Source organism: Balearica regulorum, chromosome 3 (assembly GCF_011004875.1).
Source record: "Balearica regulorum gibbericeps isolate bBalReg1 chromosome 3, bBalReg1.pri, whole genome shotgun sequence".
Lineage (NCBI taxonomy): Eukaryota > Metazoa > Chordata > Aves > Gruiformes > Gruidae > Balearica > Balearica regulorum.
The window spans coordinates 79,254,556-79,274,234 of NC_046186.1; the positions used below are offsets into that span (position 1 = coordinate 79,254,556).

The following is a 19,679-nucleotide window of genomic DNA, read 5'->3' on the forward strand; positions in this document are numbered from 1 at the left end:
TGGGTCCTCTCCCACAAAAGCGGACACCCTAAGAATAAAGCAAGCTCTGATAGCTTCAGACGCCCTGGTAGCACCACTAAACCGTGGGGATCTCTGCAGGCTGGCAGCCAGCCGCGGGTCTCAGGGGAGGAGCGGGGGACTCCTCCACTGACAAAATTGCAGTAAAAGGGTTTCTTTCAGGCAGGGGGGAGGATATCCTCTGGCGGTTCACAGCAAGGAAATAATAAAATTCCTCTATTTGGCTCCTAAAGATAAGCGAGAAAAGCGCAAAACTGTCGGCAGGAAGGTTTCACCTGGCATTTACCGCACGCGTAGCGGCAGCCCCACAGCGACCTGCGTCTCCCCGGAGTACTCCGCGCCGGGCAGACAGTGCCCGCTCCCCGCCGTGCCGGAGGGCCTGGCAGCCCCCAGCGACGCCCGGCTGCCACCCCCTGCGCCGCAGGGCGCTGCTGCCCGGCTTTTACCCCCGCCAGAAATCTGGCTGCCTCGGCCCCGGCTCCCCTCCCCGTGCGGTGCCCGGCGGGCGGCGGGGCGGGCGGTGCGGCGTACCGGGCGGGCGGTGGGGCCAGGGTCGGGGCGCAGCGGGAGGGTGTCGGGGTGCACCGAGTCGGGGGTCGAGGTGCCTCTCACCCTCCCCGCCAGGGGCTGCCGGTATTTGTACACGTTGATTGAGCAGGAGGCGGGGGGGGGGGGGGGAATGAGCCCTACGCGGGGAGCAAGCCGGCGTCCCCCCGGGAGCACCGGGGAGGGTTAATCGGCGAGGATCTGTGGGTCTGGGAGGAGAAAGAGGAGGCCGGGCTCGGGAGGGGGGAGGATAAGAGGAAAAGGGGAAGAGCGGCTCGGTAAGGTCGCACACCGCCAGCCTCCGCAGCCGCGGCAGTGCCTTCCCGCGGCCCCCCGCCGGCGGCGGACACCGCAAGGGTGGTGTGGGAGGGTCCTCCCTTCCCGTCCCAACCTTTTCCTCCCGATTCCCCTGCCACGGGGGAGACGAGGCTGGAGAGAAAAGAAAGCGACCCCCTAGAGCTAGGCAGCAGCCCGTCCGAGGCGGAGGGAGGCCCCGGGGGAGGCGGCGGGGTCCGGTGGATCCCCCCGGCAGTGCCTGCGCGGCGGGAGGGCGCCGGGAGAGGAGAGGCTGGGGAGCATCTCCGAGCCGGGGCTGACTCTTTAGGAGCGAGGGAGGGACAGAGAGAGGGAGAAACTGCCGCCTCTCAGCTATACCGCCGTCCCCAAATTTCAAGGGGTGGGGAAAAAGAAAATAGAGGACCTAAGCTGGGACCTCCCAGCGGGAGCCACTGAAAAGGAGCCAAAGCAGGCGTCGGGGGGGGAGCGACATCCCAAGGAGAGTCCCCCTCCTCCGCTTCCCGGAGCCACTCCGTGCCCGCCGCCGCCGCCTCAGGATGTGGGTGCCGCTGCTGCTGCTGCTGGTGTTCCCCGCCGTGCCGGCCCAGAAGCTCTCCGCCCTCACGGTAAGGCCGCCCCGCCGCTGGGCGATGGGCGCCGGGCGCCCGGCGGGTCGGTCCCCCGGGGCGCACCTGAGCAGGCTGATGCGCTCCCCACGGGCCCCACGCCCCTCAGCTGCCGGGCAAAGGGCTGCTCCCCGCTTTGGGCGGAGGATGGAGCCCCCAGCCGAGGGGGGCAGCTCCGCCGGGGCTTGTCCGGCAACGCGGGGCGCGGCGCGGTGAGCAGCCGGCACCGCCGCCCCTTCGCGTTTTTTCCGGGGGAGAGCACGGCCCGTGGCAGCTAAGTGGAGGTTTACTGTGGGTCTCCGCAGAGCTTCTGGCCAATGTTAATGTCCGTGTTAATGCTTTTATATCCCCGAAGAGGAATAATGCTGTAGTGAGGTCTGCTTTTGGACCGTCTTGAGTTGACCGATTTTACTTTAATTATAAAGCGACGTGAAACAAGCGTCTTTGGCTATTCCAGGCTCCATGATGCTAAACATGGAACTCTGTGTAGAGATGGGTGAGCCAATTCATTAGGCTTGCTAAATAAGCCATAACCACTTCTTTAGCCAGGACCTGAGGTTTGCAGCTAATAGCTCAGTTCAGTCTTCTTGTAGAGCTTGCAGTGTTTGCAAAGCTATAATTAATGCAATCTGTAGAAATAAAAACATTTTCCTTAAATGTGTTTTTAAACAAGTGCTTGAGTAAACATAACGGGCAGCGAGGACCCCTTTCAAGCTGTTTTTAAGTGTTTTGGTGAGGGCTGTGCCCTTCAGAGTTTATTATGCTAAAGTTACAGGCAAAGTGAAATAGACCCTATTTTTGTCTCGTTCTTTCAGAAAATTTCTGTAAAATACTGAGAGTCGGCTTTTTTCCTTTCTTTTTCAGGGTTTTATTTTTTTTCTTTTCTTTTTGAGTTGGGGGGATAGGAACACTTCAAGGAGAAACGGCGGTGGTGGATGGCTGAGCTGCTCATACCTGAAATTCTTCAGAAAAAGTTTTGCCTTCTCATCTAGTTTTTTTTTTTTTTGGAAATTACTTGTAGATTAGAAGCTGCTAATTGAAAACCTTAAAAGAATGAATTTTCTTCATGAATTTTATAGTGTGTGGCATTTGAAAGTGTAGGACAGATAAAGTCAAGTGATTCTCATCTTTTGCTTTTTAAGAACCTCATTTGAAGCACCCATTGACTGTCAGGTGATATATACTATTCTAGTTAACAGGTTAACATTGCAATTTAATTCCAAGTTCATTTTCACAAATGTGTAAACAGAATTTACAAGAGATTACATGTTGTATTCTTTGTTCTCTACATAGAAAAAAATCTAAATACTAGCATGGAAGTAAACTGGAAATGCTACCAAAACTTAATTTGTCCAAATGTAAAATAAGAGTGATTGTGACTTGTATCATCTTTAAATGATTCATGACTCAAATTATGCCAAAGCCTTTTAATAGATGTATATAAATCACTGCTGAATGTAACTGTCATTTAGTGAGTGGTTGCTTGCCTCACAAAAGGGAAGAAAAATCTGGCCAAGGGCACTTGGGCAAACTCTTTAAAAATTAACTGTCATAGCCTTATGCAGATGCATTTGACCTCACTGTTAGCTGAGAGATGTCTGAAGTCCCTCTTGCTCCCTCTTTCACCCATCCAATGTGTGTATTGTTTGTTTCTCTACCTTATAGTAGTGTGCATTTTTATGAACCATGACCAGAAAAGTTAGTCCTGGTGGAATCCCCACCCTCTGCTACCAAAAAGATAATGACCTTGGAGACTTTAAGCTTTCGGATGGAATTAAACTTGAACATTTTGGTAAGGGTAGCTAGCCTTGTTAGTAGGGGACTGTAGGTAGTGAGCCTGTGCTAGTTTTTCTGCTGCCTATGCTCTTCTTACAGGGGTGGCTAGCCCATATGAATACTAGCCTACATTAGAAATCCTTCCATAAAATGGGTAATGAACAGTTAGACACCTGTAGGAAGAAACCAACACACAGATGGGCTCATGCACACCTACTTTTTACATTTTCCCACAAGACTAAATTTTGAATGAGGCAGGTTTATTTCTACTATTTGTGTACTTCCCTATTTAAACAACAACAAAAAAAGCAATGCTATTACAGCAACAAATACCACAGCACTAAATCATTCTTTACTCCTACAGTCATTTTGCTTATAGCTCACAGACTGTATAACCCCTTCCCATGTCTACCTATCTCAAATATTCATGGACAGTATCTGCATAATTATAAGGAAAGCCAAACCCAAGCTGTGTAGAAAGACCAAGAAAATACAGGACTTTTTTTCATTTGCTGTTCCATTGTGTGAGGACAGAGAACTACCATTCCTTTCTACACATCAGATGAAGATTTTCTTTTTATTTGTGGTTGAAAGAGTAACAGACCGACATTTTCATAAATAACCAGAGGCCACAGGGACAGAGCATGTTTCACTGTGGACCTGAGTTTCATGAAAACTGCAGGATGATTATGGGGAGAGTGTGCACATCGCTGATGGTATCACACTGTCATGGGTATATGCAGCTTGCTAGGTGGTGGCAATATCAGGGGCACAGTCTCCTTAACCGCAGGGGTAAATCTGCCATAAGATGAACCTTAGCAACCATGTGATAATAAAATTAAAGTTCCTTCTAGCAAAAGCAACTCTCAAGGTCGTTTTCTGAAAGATGACTACATGGATCAAAGGTTTTTTCCTTGCCTCGGTGTTGAACAGCTCTGAGTTTTAAGCGACAAACTGGATGATGGCTGGGCAGGGAGGTGGGTATCAGCATCTGGCTTTATGTTTTTCATCTGTCTAAACAGATTTTTGGGCTGTTTTAACTTTATGTCCTCACTAGCTCCAGAAGCAGAGCAAGTATTACTTTCAGAGAAGACTTTCAGTAGTTTACAGAGCTGTATCCCCATTTAATTGGGAACAGTATTTTTGCATTTCCCTCGGGCAGAAATACCCACAACAACCACTTATGTCTATAGGTGAATATGTGGTTTTTCAGATGTTGGAAGCTTTGCAATAGTCCAAAAGCAAGAAATCACACAGTTTTCACACAAATAACACCTCCAAGAGATTCCTGATTGCCAACAGTCATATGTGACTATAGGTCTGCAGAGGCTGATGATGGCTTCCTACAACCTTGATAATAGCCATCAGGACAATTTCTGGCAGATGGATGCATCAGAGTAGTCAACAGGCAGTTGAAATGCCTCAGGCACTCTAAGGTCTAGTCCTCATGGTTACATCTAAAGTGAGTGTATGAGTGTTTTAACATGTCTCTCTCTGCCCAAACTGTGGACCCAGCCAGAACTCACTTGGGTCCCTGGCTGTGTGCTAGTGTAGAGGAGGTACATGAGGGGTGGCTGATGCACACTTGAATCTTTGCTGGGGAGCCATGATGGGCACCAGGGTCCAAGAGTTTCAAAGTTCTTGTGGGTTAAAGATAGCCCAAAGCTACTTTGGATTTTTAGCAATCTTGGCCTCTTGTGGTCAAAAAATACTCTTCACTAAAGTTGCTCCTGGACCCGTATCTCCTGAGTAGGAGCATATTGCAATAACAGACAAAGTGAGGGGAAGCATAGTATTCCAATTCTGAATTGCTAACTGAGCCACAGGGATGCATGAGGGAGGAGAATATTATTTAGTATTATATTTACTGTTATTTCAAATAAACAAACATTGGCAACAGAACAATGGCTTTCATTCTGGGAAGGTAGTCTGAGAGCTGTCTCATAAGAAACCATGAGATCTGGAGGGACTGTAGCCAATTTGGCTGCTCCTGGTTTTTCCTCCCCGTGTGTCAAATATTAATGTAAAACATTCTTACTTTCCAGAAGATATTGTAAGTAGTCCTGTTCTTTTACCTTGTTTATGGAAAGGCAGGTAATAGTCTGCAATTCTTGTAACACATTGTTGGAACGTTTTTGCAATGCTGTATTTTTATTCGGCTCTGTGCGATGTACCCATTCTTTCTGGATGTATGAAACCAGTTGGACTTGATGATCTTAAAGGTCTTTTCCAACCAAAATGATGATTCTATGATGAGAGCTGAGCCCTGTTGGCATATTGTGTTAGGGGAATAGTCATATCTTGAGCATGTATTTGTTTTGAAACACGGTGTTTTGAAGAAAGCTCATTTTGTTCCTCGAATAAGTTTAAGATCCCTGCACTTATCACCACACTTACTTTGGCATTGTTTATGCTGTATTTTTGGAACCATCAGCTTTTATCTCAGTTGCATGTGTTGTGTGTGTGCATGTACTTGTACAAACAATAGGACACAAGTGTTTCTTATTTTAAAATTTTGATGACTTACTTACACCACAAACTAATTTTATTCTTTCAAAGCCTTGCTGAACCATGTGTCCTTCTCAATACAATATTGATCTTAGATCTTACAAAGGAAGAAAGTTTGCTTGAAATCGCTTCTTGAAATGAACACCTCTGCCTGTTAAAAGTTCCTTTCATCAGAGGCTGAGTATTTCAGGGAACAATTGTTTTCTTTTTCTCCCTTGGCACATGCTTTGTGAGTATTCAATAGCATTTAAAGTGCTGGATAGCTTCCACAACACTCACCAATATAAGATAGACCACTAAGGTAGTTCAATAAAGGGAAGCTAAACACAATCAAAGCTTTCCAAGTTAAGGACCCATTTAGATGGCGCCTGCAAACCCAAACATTTGGAAAAGTTACTCTAATTGTGACTCAAAACCCAAGCCCATAAATAAAACTGTAAGTGGCTCCAGATCCTAACAGCATTGTTACTGCAAATGGGCATTGGTACAACCAAGGGTACATCAGCTCTGAAAATAAAACACTTTCAACAATGCTTCCTTGCAATAAACTCTCAAGACACTTCTCACTAAAGAAACAAAAACAAAACCTATGAGGGTTATTATTGAAAGAGTCAGCAAAACTTTTGATCAGGAGTTAGAAGTAATTTTTCTGCTTGCAGCCAACATAAACTCTACCTTATAATGTGAAAGACATAATGGAGATGGCAGGTTGACTGCACACCCATAAGATTTTAAAACTAGAAGCGAAGAGTAGAAGTGAATGTGGGTGGAGAGGGAAGAGCAGGATAGGGGAAACAGAAAGAAGGAGATCATTCATATTTTGGTCAGTTGTGATGCTTTCATCCATCCCCTGTTGCCCACTGAATACCTCGAGGAACGGCCGTGTGTATTCCTTGACAGTTGGCAAACTGCGGGGTTTGGTTCATTTTGAGATGCCTCCGAAGGTTTAGCTGCTATCCAAAACCTATCTGAACCGTCTTGGTTTGGAAATCGGGCTACGAATCTTTTCAAGATTTGGCTCACTCAGGACTTTGCTAGTGTTTCCATTTCTTCAGCCAGACCAGCCTCACCACAGGCACAGCCATTTTCACGGTATTTTGGTACTTCCATTTCCTGTCAGGCCTGAGACCAGGAAGTGCAGAGGCGCCTGAAAATTAAAAACTGAGTAAGTAAGAGTTGGGATCAAAGACCTATTTTTGAACGGCAAATGAAGGTCTGAGTTTTGTTCAGGAGTGGCATTTTTTATCTGAACAAATTCCTGTGTTCTTGGGGAAGCTGCATAGTGAACAGAGGTTACATTTTGCAAAGGAGTCAGGGATTTCCAAACATTTTGTATTTTCTTTTGGATCAAAACCCAAATGCTTCTTAATTTTCTGGTTGATTCAATATTGTGTTTTGAGGTAGATTTTTAAAAAGTCCAGATGAAAGATTCATGATAAAGGTCATTTCACAGTGAAAAATGGGAACACTTTCTTCAGAAAGAATATAGTCAAAATAGTTTTTGACTGTGTGAATACTGCCCTCCCCTCCTGTGCCCCTCTACTGTCTTCTACAACAAAATTCTTGTGATGCTAGTCATTTTGGTCTCAATGCCCTGCATATTGTCACAGGGTATGCTTCTGTTGACATTTCTCTGTGAATTTCTGGTTATTAATTGATAATCACTGCCTTCATATTTATCTACAGTTGTAGATAAAACACTTTCCAGTACAATGCCAGCTGAGAGTCTGAAAAGACAAAATGCTTCAGGAAAAGACTTACAGTTTACAATATGCTGATGTTACACAGAATAATTTATGCCAAAGGAAAGGAGGGATAACTTAAGAAGTAGCAAGAAACTGGCCATAAGCAATACATAGTAATTCTCTTCAGGAAAAGAACTGAGCAGAGGGGAGCAGGTACAGCATAATTAAGTGCGTTTTTTCCTGCACTTTTTCGATCTTTGCCTAGCTCCCCCATCTATACAGGGAACTGATCTGAATTACCGCCATTGGTAATGCAATGGTGTGCCTGGGGTACAAGGGTACAAACTTTGGTGACGGAGAGGTGAAAGTTGCCCAAAAGCATATGGACTGGTATTTAGATTGGTGTGGTAACACTTTGTATCAGATGGTTTCTTAATATGACTTTACCAAATTATGAATGGTCTTCAAAGAAGCAAAGTTAGTGTAGTGTCACGTCTTGCCACAGAACCCGTGAAGTAAGTTTGTGTGGAGTCAGTCCCCCAAACTGAAGTTTTAGTCAGTCCTTGCAGAAGAAATTACCTTGATGAGTTAGTAACTGCCCTTCAGTGAGTTCTCCTTCCCCCCCCCCCCTTTCAAATTTATTAGCTTTTAAGAATGACCACTAAGTATTTCATCAGCTGCTGAAAATCCAGGCTAATAGAGAATACATCCTAGAATTCTTGTCGGGACGGAAAGAGAAAACATTTCCTGAAGGCAATCCTTTCCAGCTCTCTCCCTGGCTTGCTCAGTGTGCCGCTACAAAACTTGCTCAAGAATGTTTACCTCATACCTATCCAAAACCTAACTTTTTTTCTTCATTTACTTTAGGCTGCTTGTTCTGTCATCTTCTGAGGCACTGAATAAAAATCTTTTTTTCTTTTGTGTTACCTTAATTTTGTTCTGAGGATGTAATAGTATACTTTCCTGTCTCTTAGGTGTTCATTTTTAAACAGTATACAAATTAGCTGTCATACATATGCTATAAATCTTTGACTTTCTGTCCTAGAGCATCTAAAGTGTACTTACATGAAAACAAAGAAAAATTCCGTTGCTCTGGAATGCTCTTTCTTTATTTATGTCATGGCTGCATGCTGTATTTTACAGATTTTTAGGATACAATTGCTGCCATGAAGTGCTCAGAGTCTTTTGTTTGGGCTAGATTTGTCATACATTTATCGGTATTCTTTGTTCAGTATTAAAGCAAGATACTGTCAGTGAATAAGCAGTGTAAATGCTCAGGAGAGGTCTACACATTTTTTGAAATTAAAGTAATATGTCAGATAAAGAATCATTTTAATGGTAATCAGGATGGACTGACTATCATCCATGTAGCAAGCTGCAGTACAGAGTTTTCTCTTCAAATTGAGGGCATGTGTAGATGTCAAGGAGGGAAGGCAATGACTCAGTTTCATTATCTTTCTCTTGCTCTTATCTGGAGTAAAGCGGAGGAGTGTTGGAGTTTAGTCTGAGTAAAACTCTGCCATTGAGTCTCCTTTCTACTTTGAGGGAGGGAGAGAAGGGAGAGTGACATTTTGGTGGACACGTGAACCATTTAATCATATTTTGACCACCACATGACTACGTGAACAGAAATACTGTTAAACTGTTAAACCAGACCACGTGTCCTAAAGTGTCACAGAGCACAAAGTGGGTGATCTGCCTGGAATCTAGATCATGCAATCTAGAGAATTGATTCCCAAACCTTATTCTTTGCTAGGTGCTGCTCTTTACAGCGGTATCTCTCTGCTAATGATAGAGTTTAGGATCTGGGACTCATTTTTGGAGAATACAAGGTGGAAATATGGCATTGGTAGCATATCAGAAAGGCAGTGATATTAAAATGTGAAGATCTCTTCTCAGTGAGGCTGCTATGTGTGTGCCATGCTGGCTGCAGGGGGCTCGTCTTCATCCTGACTTACTATTGGTATTCAAACACAGTGGATTCCTATTTGGGACCATGAGGTGAACCTAAGGGTCTTAAAAGGAGACAGGAGGCAGGTATTTTAAGGACGTGTTGAGCACGGCTTCCAAACTGGCTCTGACTCAGTTGCTCCAGTTAATGTATTTGTCCTCCGATCCATCTGTGTAGGTGAAGAATTATTTAATGCATTTCATCACGGTGTTTTAATCAGTTGTCATTCACTTTAGCATCCACACTGATGCCACTTAGTGCAGCCAAAGGGGTGCCAGTGAAGCTGACCCAGGCTCTGCAAGGTTATATTTGCAAGTATTGTGGTCACTGTGAGCCAATTTTTTATGCCAATAGTGCTGTATAGCACTGCTGAAGGCCGGAGAGTAGCCATCATGTTCTACAGACACCTTTGTCTCCACGAGAGAGTACAGAAATGAAAAAGACTGGCAACAAAGAAACTAAAGAAGGCTTTGACTTGACCATGCATTTATTTGTTTAGTAAATTGTCTCAGGTCTGTAGGATGGCTTACTTTTGGGAGGCAGCCATCAGAGACTTCAGAGATGTAAGATAAAAAGCAGAGAGGGGATCTGTACAGATCTTTCTCCATTTCTCCTTCTGCCCATTTCTTTGCAAATACAGCCCGGTGGCATCACTTCCACAGCATCCTCAGGGGCAGGGAGGTCACCTCTCTTCTTCTATGACACTTTAGGGATCCACCACGGGAGGGAGTGCAAGAGCAGCACGGTCTGCTCTGTCTCCTCTGGGAAGGGCTGGAAGTAGGGGAATCCCTTGTTTCTCTACCCAGCTGCCTAAGTCTGGAGGGGAGGAGGGGGAAAACTGGGGACTTTCTTTTTTCAGCACTTGTCACTCAGTTGCCCATCAGATAGACCCTCAAATGGGAAAAATATCAAATGGAAAAAAACCTCAACAGAAACTATTGAAAGGTAAAATACAGTTCTGTAAAAAAGAAAGTGGTTTCAGTGACATAAATTGCCTTGACATTAATTAATCATTAGCACTGGTGAGAGCTCAGGCCAGGCTGGCATGGACAAGGGGGGAAATATGGCCCAGCGTATGAGCTGCTCTTGACTGTGGGACACCAAGAGGGGTTCAGCCTGCAGAAAGCATATGGCCTGTTCATTTCATTGCATGTATCCATACCATTTCTTTTTGCAGCATTTATTACAGGAGTTCTGGTGAGCAAGACAAAACAAAGTGGACAACTTATTTTCCACACCGTATTTAATGAGATTATGTTTCAGACTGTGTCCTCCTGGGAAGGCAGTTTTCAAGCACGTCAAATTTTTGATGGATTTCAGCCTAAGTGGATTTAGTTGCAAATCTGAACTTTGTATGGGAGGTTTTATCTTTCCATCTTGTTTCCTCCTTGAAAGGTTCCATAAATTACATTTCTGAGAGAAAGGGAAAGATTTTTTGAAAGAAGTGTTCATTTGGTAAATTGCTCTTCTGTTTGAATTTCCCCTTTCCAGGTGCTGGATGACTCCCAGAGCAAAAGTTCTGTCATTGCTTGGTGATGGACTTCCATTAGTTTGTGATAAAATTACAAGACAATATTCATGCGCTGATAAATGATTTCTTTCTGAAAGAAAAATGGCAGAAATCAGAGCTCAAATGTCTATTTGTCTGCACCTGGTGCAGTAATTTTCTCCAGTGCAAAATGGGTATACAGTGATCTGAAGTGTCAGTGTTTTGCATTCACTAGACACAAGACCAGGAGAGATGCAAGGCAGTGAGAGAATCAGAGTATTGCCTACTAGATGGCAAAGTCAAATCTCACACCAAGATGAAATGGCTTGAATATCGCTGAGAGATTGCTTTATGCATCTGAGTGGTTGGTGACAAACCCACAGAAGCACAGCAGACACAGCACTGCTGATATGATAGAGTGACCAATGAAGTAATCACATATTCATAATACATGTAGTGAGGTAAAACCAAAGAAAAGAGCCAGCAGAAACCCTGCTGGTAGGAGGAAGCCCAGAAGAGCTTGAAGCTGGCATCCTTTGTGACTCATGGTTTTGACTGGGCTGTCTGTGGCCTCTGCAGATTTTGCTCCAAACTTCTCCTTCCCCATACAGTTGATCTTCTCTCCTTAGTACATCTTCTTCCTCAATGTTTACATGCCTTGTCTATTTATAGACTGTAAACTCTTTGGGTTTGTACCGTGTTTTGGGCCAAAGAGCCTCATTCTTTGTTAGCCTTCTTGGTCTACTATCGTTATCAAGTTCAGTAATAAATAAGAGTAAATCTTGAATGACACCTGCTTACAGACAAGGCTGAACACACTGTGCTGCCACTGACTGTCGCAGCTGTGGCCACAGTCTTGTTCTTTACATCCTCTGCATAGTATCCAAGCTGGCTACTTTTGTATAGACTTTCCTGTTTTGGGTTTGGGTTGGGTTTTTTTGTGGGTTTTTTGGGGTTTGTTTGTTTGGTTGTTTGTTTGTTTTAATCTTTTGTAAAGAATTGGAGCAATCAGTTCAGCACTACAGGAAGAGATGAGCAAAAGGGTCTGTTCCCTGGTCTTGTCATGCTACTGGCCAAAGGGGATCTGCATAGTGCAGAGGGCCGAGTGTCATCTGCTTGGTATTTCCTGACTTGTGAGAACTTAGTGTTTCACTCTTATCATTGCCCTAAAGCTGGGGTTCTCAGGCTGTGGTATGTGTTTCCTCTCATGGTGCAAAACTCCTTCTCCCCTAAAGGAAAAAAAAGCCCTGAACCAATGCAGCCTGGTCTTTTCTGCAAAGAATAAAGGGAATGTTTGGATGCCTCTTCCTATTTTTCCATGTAGCTCAGCATGGAGCTGGGAGCTTCTCTAACCACTGCCCTTCCCTGCCTTTTCTTGAGGGAGAAAAGAAGATGGATCTGGATGCAAGATACTTCCACTCTGTGGATGCAGGCCAAAGAGCTTAGTGCTGTTCTTGTTGCTACGTTCACCACCTCTTAAATGTGCTCTTTTTCTATGGCAGCAGCACCAAGAACCCTCTGGGAAACCTGGCCCAAAGGCTCTCTTGACAACCTCAGAAAGGCATCAAGCATTATCAAGGAGCACAGATCTTCTTCCTATAGGCTACCTAGGGCTTCAAAATGTTATCCATCAGCTGCAATAAATTCTCTAGATTGCCATCTCCTATCTTAAGACTAGCCATGTCAGTCATATCTGTGTATCCAGGGGTGAACTGTATACATTCCCATGCAATACTTTTCTTCCTTTTGTTTTACAATGATTGGAAAACCCCAATAAATGTCTAAAGTTCCCTTGGGGCTAATAACTAGAATTTCAGATTTTTTTTTTTTCTTGAAGTTTATGCAATTTGATCTGACCGCTTTGATCTGATTTTTTTTTTGCTTGTTTGTGTGTTTTTGTCTAAGAAAGGGGATGATGCATAGGAGTTTAGTGTTAGCTTTCATTCGACAAGATTTCTAAGTTGCAAGGTTTTGACTGTGTTGGAGATGCTGCAGGGCAGCTGTGTTTGGTGGTTGATAAATCTGTGTTATGTAAAGACTGAAAAGAACACTATCTCCCTTGACATTTCAGATCAAGTCCACTTCAGGAACTGCCTCAGGCGATACTTTTATTTTAGTAGCTCTCTTGACTAGCATCCTAAATTAAGAGCGAATAGAGAGAGCTTTTACTGCTTGAATTGCTCATTATGACAGGAGCAATCAAAAAGTTACACAGTTTCTCTCCTTGACACAAAAGTAACTTATTTCTTTAAAACTGCTATCCTAAATCTTCTCCACACACCTGGGGGGACTCCAAAGTGAGATTCATTTTACAACCATGTCAGGAAATCATGCTCATTTAATACAAGTAAGAAGGAACCAGAAGCGTTCAATGAAATTAGGTGGTTACAAATAGGACTAATCACATGTAAAAACTCATTATTTCCACCTGACAGCAATTAAACTAGTGTCAGAGATGCAATGAAATTCCCGCAAGGGATCTTCATATAAATGAGTAAACATTAGAAAGAGTGTGCATGATGGATGGAAAAGCTTGAGAGAAATGACAAGTCTATCATCAAAGCTGAAGGGGGTCACAGTTCATATTCCACTGCTATTTTGTGGTATGCAGGATGTCTCTCAGGACGAGCCCCGCAGCTATCTGCTCTCAGCAACAGCAAAGCAGGTGTGCGTGTGTGTCTGAGGGAGGCAGAAATAGATGCTTTCTATTTCCCAGACCTGATGTTTCTTGTTTGAATATAGGTCAACACCTTTTAAACCTTTGTGATTATTTTTTATTGTTTCTGGTTTTGCTAGAACACTACTGTTTAGTGGAGTGACATGTAGAAGTTGTTAACAAAGTGTAACTGGAGCTGATTACTTAATTTCATATCAGTTCTTTGTGGCTGTAAAATGGCCTGAGGGCTGCAAGTGTCACGTCCACACATTCTGTGTCCTGCATTGTTTAAAAAGCGGTGGGATGTGTGCCAGGTGTCTGCAAGGCAGTTCAAGTAGTGGAGAAGCCTGGGTGAGGGGAATTGAGAGCTTTGCCCCCCTAGTACACCATTTTGAGGGATCAGAAATAATTCTGCCTCACCATGCTGCAGTCCTTCCTGATGGGGGGGGGTGGTGGTGGTCACAATCACAGCTTCTATCCTGGCCCTCTGGAATATCAGTTTGCTTTTGTACACCCTCATTTGTCTTGGAGAGAAGAAGTGCCTGAGACAGGCACTCAACAGAAGTAAGTTTGGAGCTCTCTGATCATGTCACGTGTGTCATGGGTAGAGGAGCTGCAGGTGCGGCTGTACATGGGTGCCAGAGGGTTTATATGATGGCAATGCAAATAGTCCACCCTCTTTGTGATGGATACGTCCAACCTTCTCCATTACATGCCCCTGAGTCCAGTGCGAGTTTGAGCAAGGCAAAGTTGGACATGTGTCTGTCCTCCTGACTTTGGAACAAGGGAAATGTTATTTGGTCTCCTGAAAGGAATAAAGGAGAATTAACTTGACTATGGGTCTCCCCTGTAAGGGCAGGAGCATGCAGAGGAGCTTGGAGATGATTGCAATATCTGAAACTGATACTGTCAATGAGCATGTTTCGATGTGAAGCCTCAGATACGTGATAAAATCTGTCACGTACATGTCTGTCCCTTGAATAAAACAGAAACACTCAAAACTGGGAGTGCTAAGGTAGCTGTTATTTATTCTGACTGCATTATATAGGCAAGCGCAATCAGGGATCATTGATTTCATGAAGCACTTTATTTTCCAAGCTCACACCTCTCCATCAGTCCTGCTGCTCCCCCCCCCCGCCCCCGCGGCCTGAGCTGGATTAGGATATGTAAGGTGAGGCTCCTCTCAAGCAAGTGTGCTTACCTGCTACTACCTTAGCTGAGAATCTGCCTTGTTGTCCAGAAGTGTTTGTGCATTGTGTTAAAACTCCTTCTGCAGATTGCATATGGAAGCGTGCAGTGCAGGAGTTTGTATTTTCAACAGCCAACCTCTGTCTTAGTAGCTGTACGATGCACGAAACTGGTTAATGCTGTTATTTCAGTTAATGTGGCCAGTACTCCCTCCTGTCCATTAACTCGAAGCTGTGAATGGTGCTATGAAGTGAAGGGTCAGTCTTTCAGTGTACGGGTCACTTGCATTGTTGTTGCAGCACATTAATCAAGGTTTCAACCTTTCTCTAGGGCAGAGATCTCTTTGCTTTCTCAAACAGCTGTTGACTACATGCTGTCTCTCAGATAGACTTTTTTCTTCATCACACTTTTCCTGTCAAAGGTGAACACCATTGCACTATTGCTATTTAATTTTCAAAATTGCATTAGGATCTGTGCCATGGGAATCCATTTAACTGTTATGATGTTGTTCAAATACACTGCAACTTGAATTGAACACTTGGCAGATTTAGCCTGATAGACTGTGAATCCAGATGTTATCCTTCTGCTCATCTCCTGATAAAATATGTACCCAGTGCTTTGTTACCCTAGGGATAATTTGTCAGTGGCACTCAGCTTCATTATGGACCCTTCCCTTACCCTGTGGAGGGTGGTGGATCTGCCCGGTGGAGCAGTGCAGTTCCAATGTGCTTAGTAGGTCATTTGGGAATTTGTCTGGGGACCCCTTCCTCCTGGAAAGTGTACATTAGAGCTTGGGAGCTAGTCCTGAAGCTCTGATAATGGCCAAATGAGTGCCAGTGTGCCTACAATGCCTCTCAGAACCAAAGGAGACAGGTTTGATTAAAAAAAAAAGATTGGGCAAATATTTCTGCTTCATTCCCAGGTGACTGGTAAATCACTGTTTCTGATTGAATAGCTGAGTCTAAGAACAAGCTCACACACAAGGCACACACAAAGTTCCCCAGTTGTTCCTGTTTATTTACCACCATCTCTGTAAAGCCTAGTTCTTTAGGAGCCAGTGGAAACAGTTGATGAAAAGGATGGTTCCTTCACCTACTAAAGGAGCATTTGTGAAAGGCCAGAAAAGATATCAGCTCTAAGATGGGCTGAAAAAACAGGGAGAGAAGAACCACATATATCCAAAGATAGGTGCATATATATTCGAATGATCAAAAAAAGAAAAGCACAAGAGAAGAATGTTTTAATCAATATCATATACAAGATAGCCATCTAGCTCCAGGCAGCCTAGAGAAAATGTTCCTCTCTTGCCCAAGTCATGTACATGCATGTACTGACTCCTTTGGTTTTTTTGTTTTTAACTGATTTCCTTCTTTAATGGATAGATGGCTTTTCATTATCAGAGATTTAAAAATAATTGTTATCAATAAAAAAACAAGTGAAACCTCTGCTAGCCAATCTGATTAGCTGAATGGCAAAATGTTTTCTTTCATGATAAGGATTATGTAAGCAAAGCTACAAGTGATTAAAAATGGTACTAGCATAAAGAGGGAAGGAATGGAGAAATTTGGGCAATTTTTTAATAAGTTTTTTTAAAAGGCAATTTCCCTATGAAATGTTGCATTTTTAAGGAAACATTTCTTAACAAACAGCTCTTCTGTTTGAAAGTTTTCTATAAACTTTGTGGATTTTATTGAAATCCTGGGTTTATAGTGCTGATGTTCTGAAAGAGATGGAGAAGTAGTCATTATATTGTACTCTGAAAATGTGTAGTAATGCAAAGGAGTTTTGTTTCCTGAAAGAGCTGACAGAAGATAAAAGTGCAGGAATTCTAGCAGTTTTTCAGTAGAAGGGGATTTTAATTGGAAAGAACTTCAAGCAGCTATAGTATTTCATGTAACATGGATGCAACTACAGGCTACTATAGTTATGTGTATAGTTTTGTGGTGTATCAGTAACCATAGCTAAACAGGAGCTAACACAGTTTTAAAAGTTTCATGAACTGAGTCCACTTCTGTGAACCTTTTCTAACCTGAAAGGTATTCTGCAAAATTTACAAACTCTTCAACTTCTCTGACTTAGCTCCTTATTAGCGATCACACCAGCTTATTTTGATATTGAAGACAATATAGCAGTACTCAGTGTTGCCCTTTTTTGCAATTACCATTTCTCCTTTTGAGAGTTCCTCTACCATTTTTAATATGAGAATATACATTTCTGATAAAAGATTTGACATATGTCAAACATGCGGCTCATTTAAAAACCAGTATATCAAGCCCTCTGTTCATAAATCCATAGCTTCAATACAGAATGGCAAAAATGTCCAAGGATTTTGCAGATTTTACAGAATATTTTTTAGCCTTGACATAGCCTATAAAACAAGGCTCAATTAATGAAACATTTGAAGGCATAATAAATACTGTTTAATTGTCATGTCAATATAAGTAAACCTCTTGGGTACATCTGAAGTATGGGCAAAATTGACATTTGAATTTTGAATCATTATTTAGCATGACAAGAGACTGAGATAAGACAATTCAAGTTGTCGATTGTTACTTTTGCTAACTTGTTTTCTGATCAGGCGTATTAAAATGCTCACAGACAGCTTCACATTTACCCCTGCAGAAATAGGGGAAAAAAATAATACCTTATACAACTATCATCAAAGACAAGCGCTTATAAAATAAAAGTGTTTATTTTATTCTCACGGGTTTTTTACCTGTTTCATACTCACAGTCATCTTTGCATGGCAGATAAGATCATCTATAGAAGTTTAAAGATGTGATTTGGGGGATGTCCCCAAAGATCCCTTCTTCAAACATGCCCTTGAAAAATCCCAAGCTGTTTCATTTATGTATTTTTAAAGATATTTTTGGTGCTATATAGAAAATTACTTTTCAGGTTGCTTGTTTCATTGGGTAAGCACAGTTCCTTTACATTTATATCACTTGCATGATCTTAGTGTCACAATGACCTTACCCATATTAAAATCTTTAGTGTCAAAATAGTACAATCTTACAACTGTCTTCTCTAATTACCCTAATTACTCAGTGTCAAAACATCCCTATAACCCAGTCTAAATACATTTGAATCCAACAAATTAGCACATGTAAGGCTTTTTTCTCATATTATTCAATTAAAAATGAATTCCCCTTCCTCAGTCCAAAGCAAATCATTACACATCACTCTCAGGGGACCAATTCCTTTCTACTTGAACCACTACAACTGCCAAAAACCTCTTAATATGGTAAAAAATGTAATGTGAAAGGCAAGCAGTCTACATTAGAGTGTCAGGCGCTGTGAGGACCAGGGAGTGGGAGCAGTGGGGGCTTCCCAGGGGCAGCCAGAGCCCGTCCCACCCCCAGCCAGGAGCAGGCAGCCATGGGGGACTGGGGCAGCCCCAGCCCCGGGAATCGGGCACCTCCCTGGGGATGGGCTGGTGTCAAGGTGGGAAGTCACCCACAGGTTGGGGTCTGGGTCTGGATGAGCAAAGCCCTTGGTGAAGCTGCAATGTGGTGGGAACAGTGGATCAGGCAGAGGCCAGGCAGCAAGGGTTTGGCTGAAAAGCAGCTCCCATGGGCAGGGGCCAGCCCCAACTGGGTTGTCCCCCCACCCACCGCTGGCCTGGGAGCCTCTCCCCAGGGACACCAGGAGAAGAGGGCTGCCACAGTTGTGCTGTCTCTCTGTTGACCCTGAGCCCAGGCAGCCAAACCTTTATGAGTGGCACACTTTCAGGACCCGTACACTGAGATCCAACATCATGTTTAAGTGCTACAATCCAGAAGGCACCCTAAAAAATAGCTGTATAATCTGTGAAGTAATTCTTCCAATGAAAAATCCTAGCAACCAGATTTTTGATCTGGAAAAGGTGACAGAAACCAACTTAAGGCAAGCAGAGGCCAAGCTGTTGTTGCCATTTTTACAGGACAGAAGCTGTGTTGGTTGGCGGCAGTGTAGGAACCCCAGTAAACCACCTCTGCATTCTACTTCGCGCTGTGTAGCATTGTACTTTGTATAATACAAATTGTATAGCTTTAAATTGCTATGAAATACATGGGCAATAGAGAAAATAAACCTCACACATATGTTATGCTGAAGTTCCTTTGTTATTCGTGAGTGAAGGCTTTTCCCTCGGAGAAGAAGAATCACAAACAAGAAGATAAGCACAATACCAAACCTAAGGATTCCATCATCCTCTGAGTAATGAAAACAGACTGAAGGGAGACCCTGAGGAAATGAATCCCTATGATCTGAGTGTAAGAAACTATAGAAAAATGCAACCATCTGCATAGAGGACTGTCTCCGACAGACTGCGGAAGCAATGTGTGTCCAGCAGTCTTACAGCTCATCACCCAGTATGTCTAGGGAGCACTAGTCTTTGTAGGTTCTCACATCATATTGAATATTTTTGCAAGACAGCAGTTACCAGACTGTTGACCACTCATGTTAATATATCTGACATGATAGCCAGCATGCAGATAAATGTCCCCCATCCACAATATCCTCAGGTGTGAGCTGGAGCAAGCTATAACAGGAATTGAATAAATTGCTTTCCACATTGTTTTCCCTGCTTTCCACACCACGTAAAGTGAAAAGTGCAAGCAAACCTTGTGAAAGCATGGGTAGGCTGCCAGAGACAGAAGCTGCAGAGGGGACATGTCCGTGTCTGTCTGTGTGCATGCCTGTGTATGTGTATATGGGCGAAGGAAGCAGGAAGGATGCTTTATGGCTGTTTTTGCGCTGCTCAGCTGAGTATTGTGCAAACACTCCTGAGTTCTAGGAGACCACATAGCTCAGTGTAACTGTATTGTCATGGCACAGTTACCAAGCTGCTACGGCTTGCAGAGCCATGCAGCATTGAGTAGAGGTTACCCACCTACAACAACATTAATGTGGCAGTACAGTTCTCCACCAGCCAGTGCAGGGATGCCATAGATTACTATGCTTGTAATCATCAGATACC

The 19,679-nt window shown here is 43.4% G+C and overlaps 1 protein-coding gene across 5 annotated transcripts in view; it reads left to right on the forward strand.

Annotated features, from left to right (window-relative positions):
- Nucleotides 1-825: 825 nt before the first annotated feature.
- SMOC2 (SPARC related modular calcium binding 2) overlaps nucleotides 826-19,679 on the forward strand; it is a 149,371-nt gene continuing 130,517 nt past the window's right edge. For 3 of the 5 annotated variants that reach the window (XM_075748621.1, XM_075748622.1, XM_075748625.1), the window contains exon 1: nucleotides 826-1,466. In XM_075748621.1, the coding sequence (XP_075604736.1) occupies nucleotides 1,398-1,466 (69 nt within the window). In that variant the 5' untranslated portion in view covers nucleotides 826-1,397. The remainder of the gene's footprint in view (nucleotides 1,467-19,679) is intronic. The other 2 variants (XM_075748623.1, XM_075748624.1) reach the window with 1 other exon arrangement.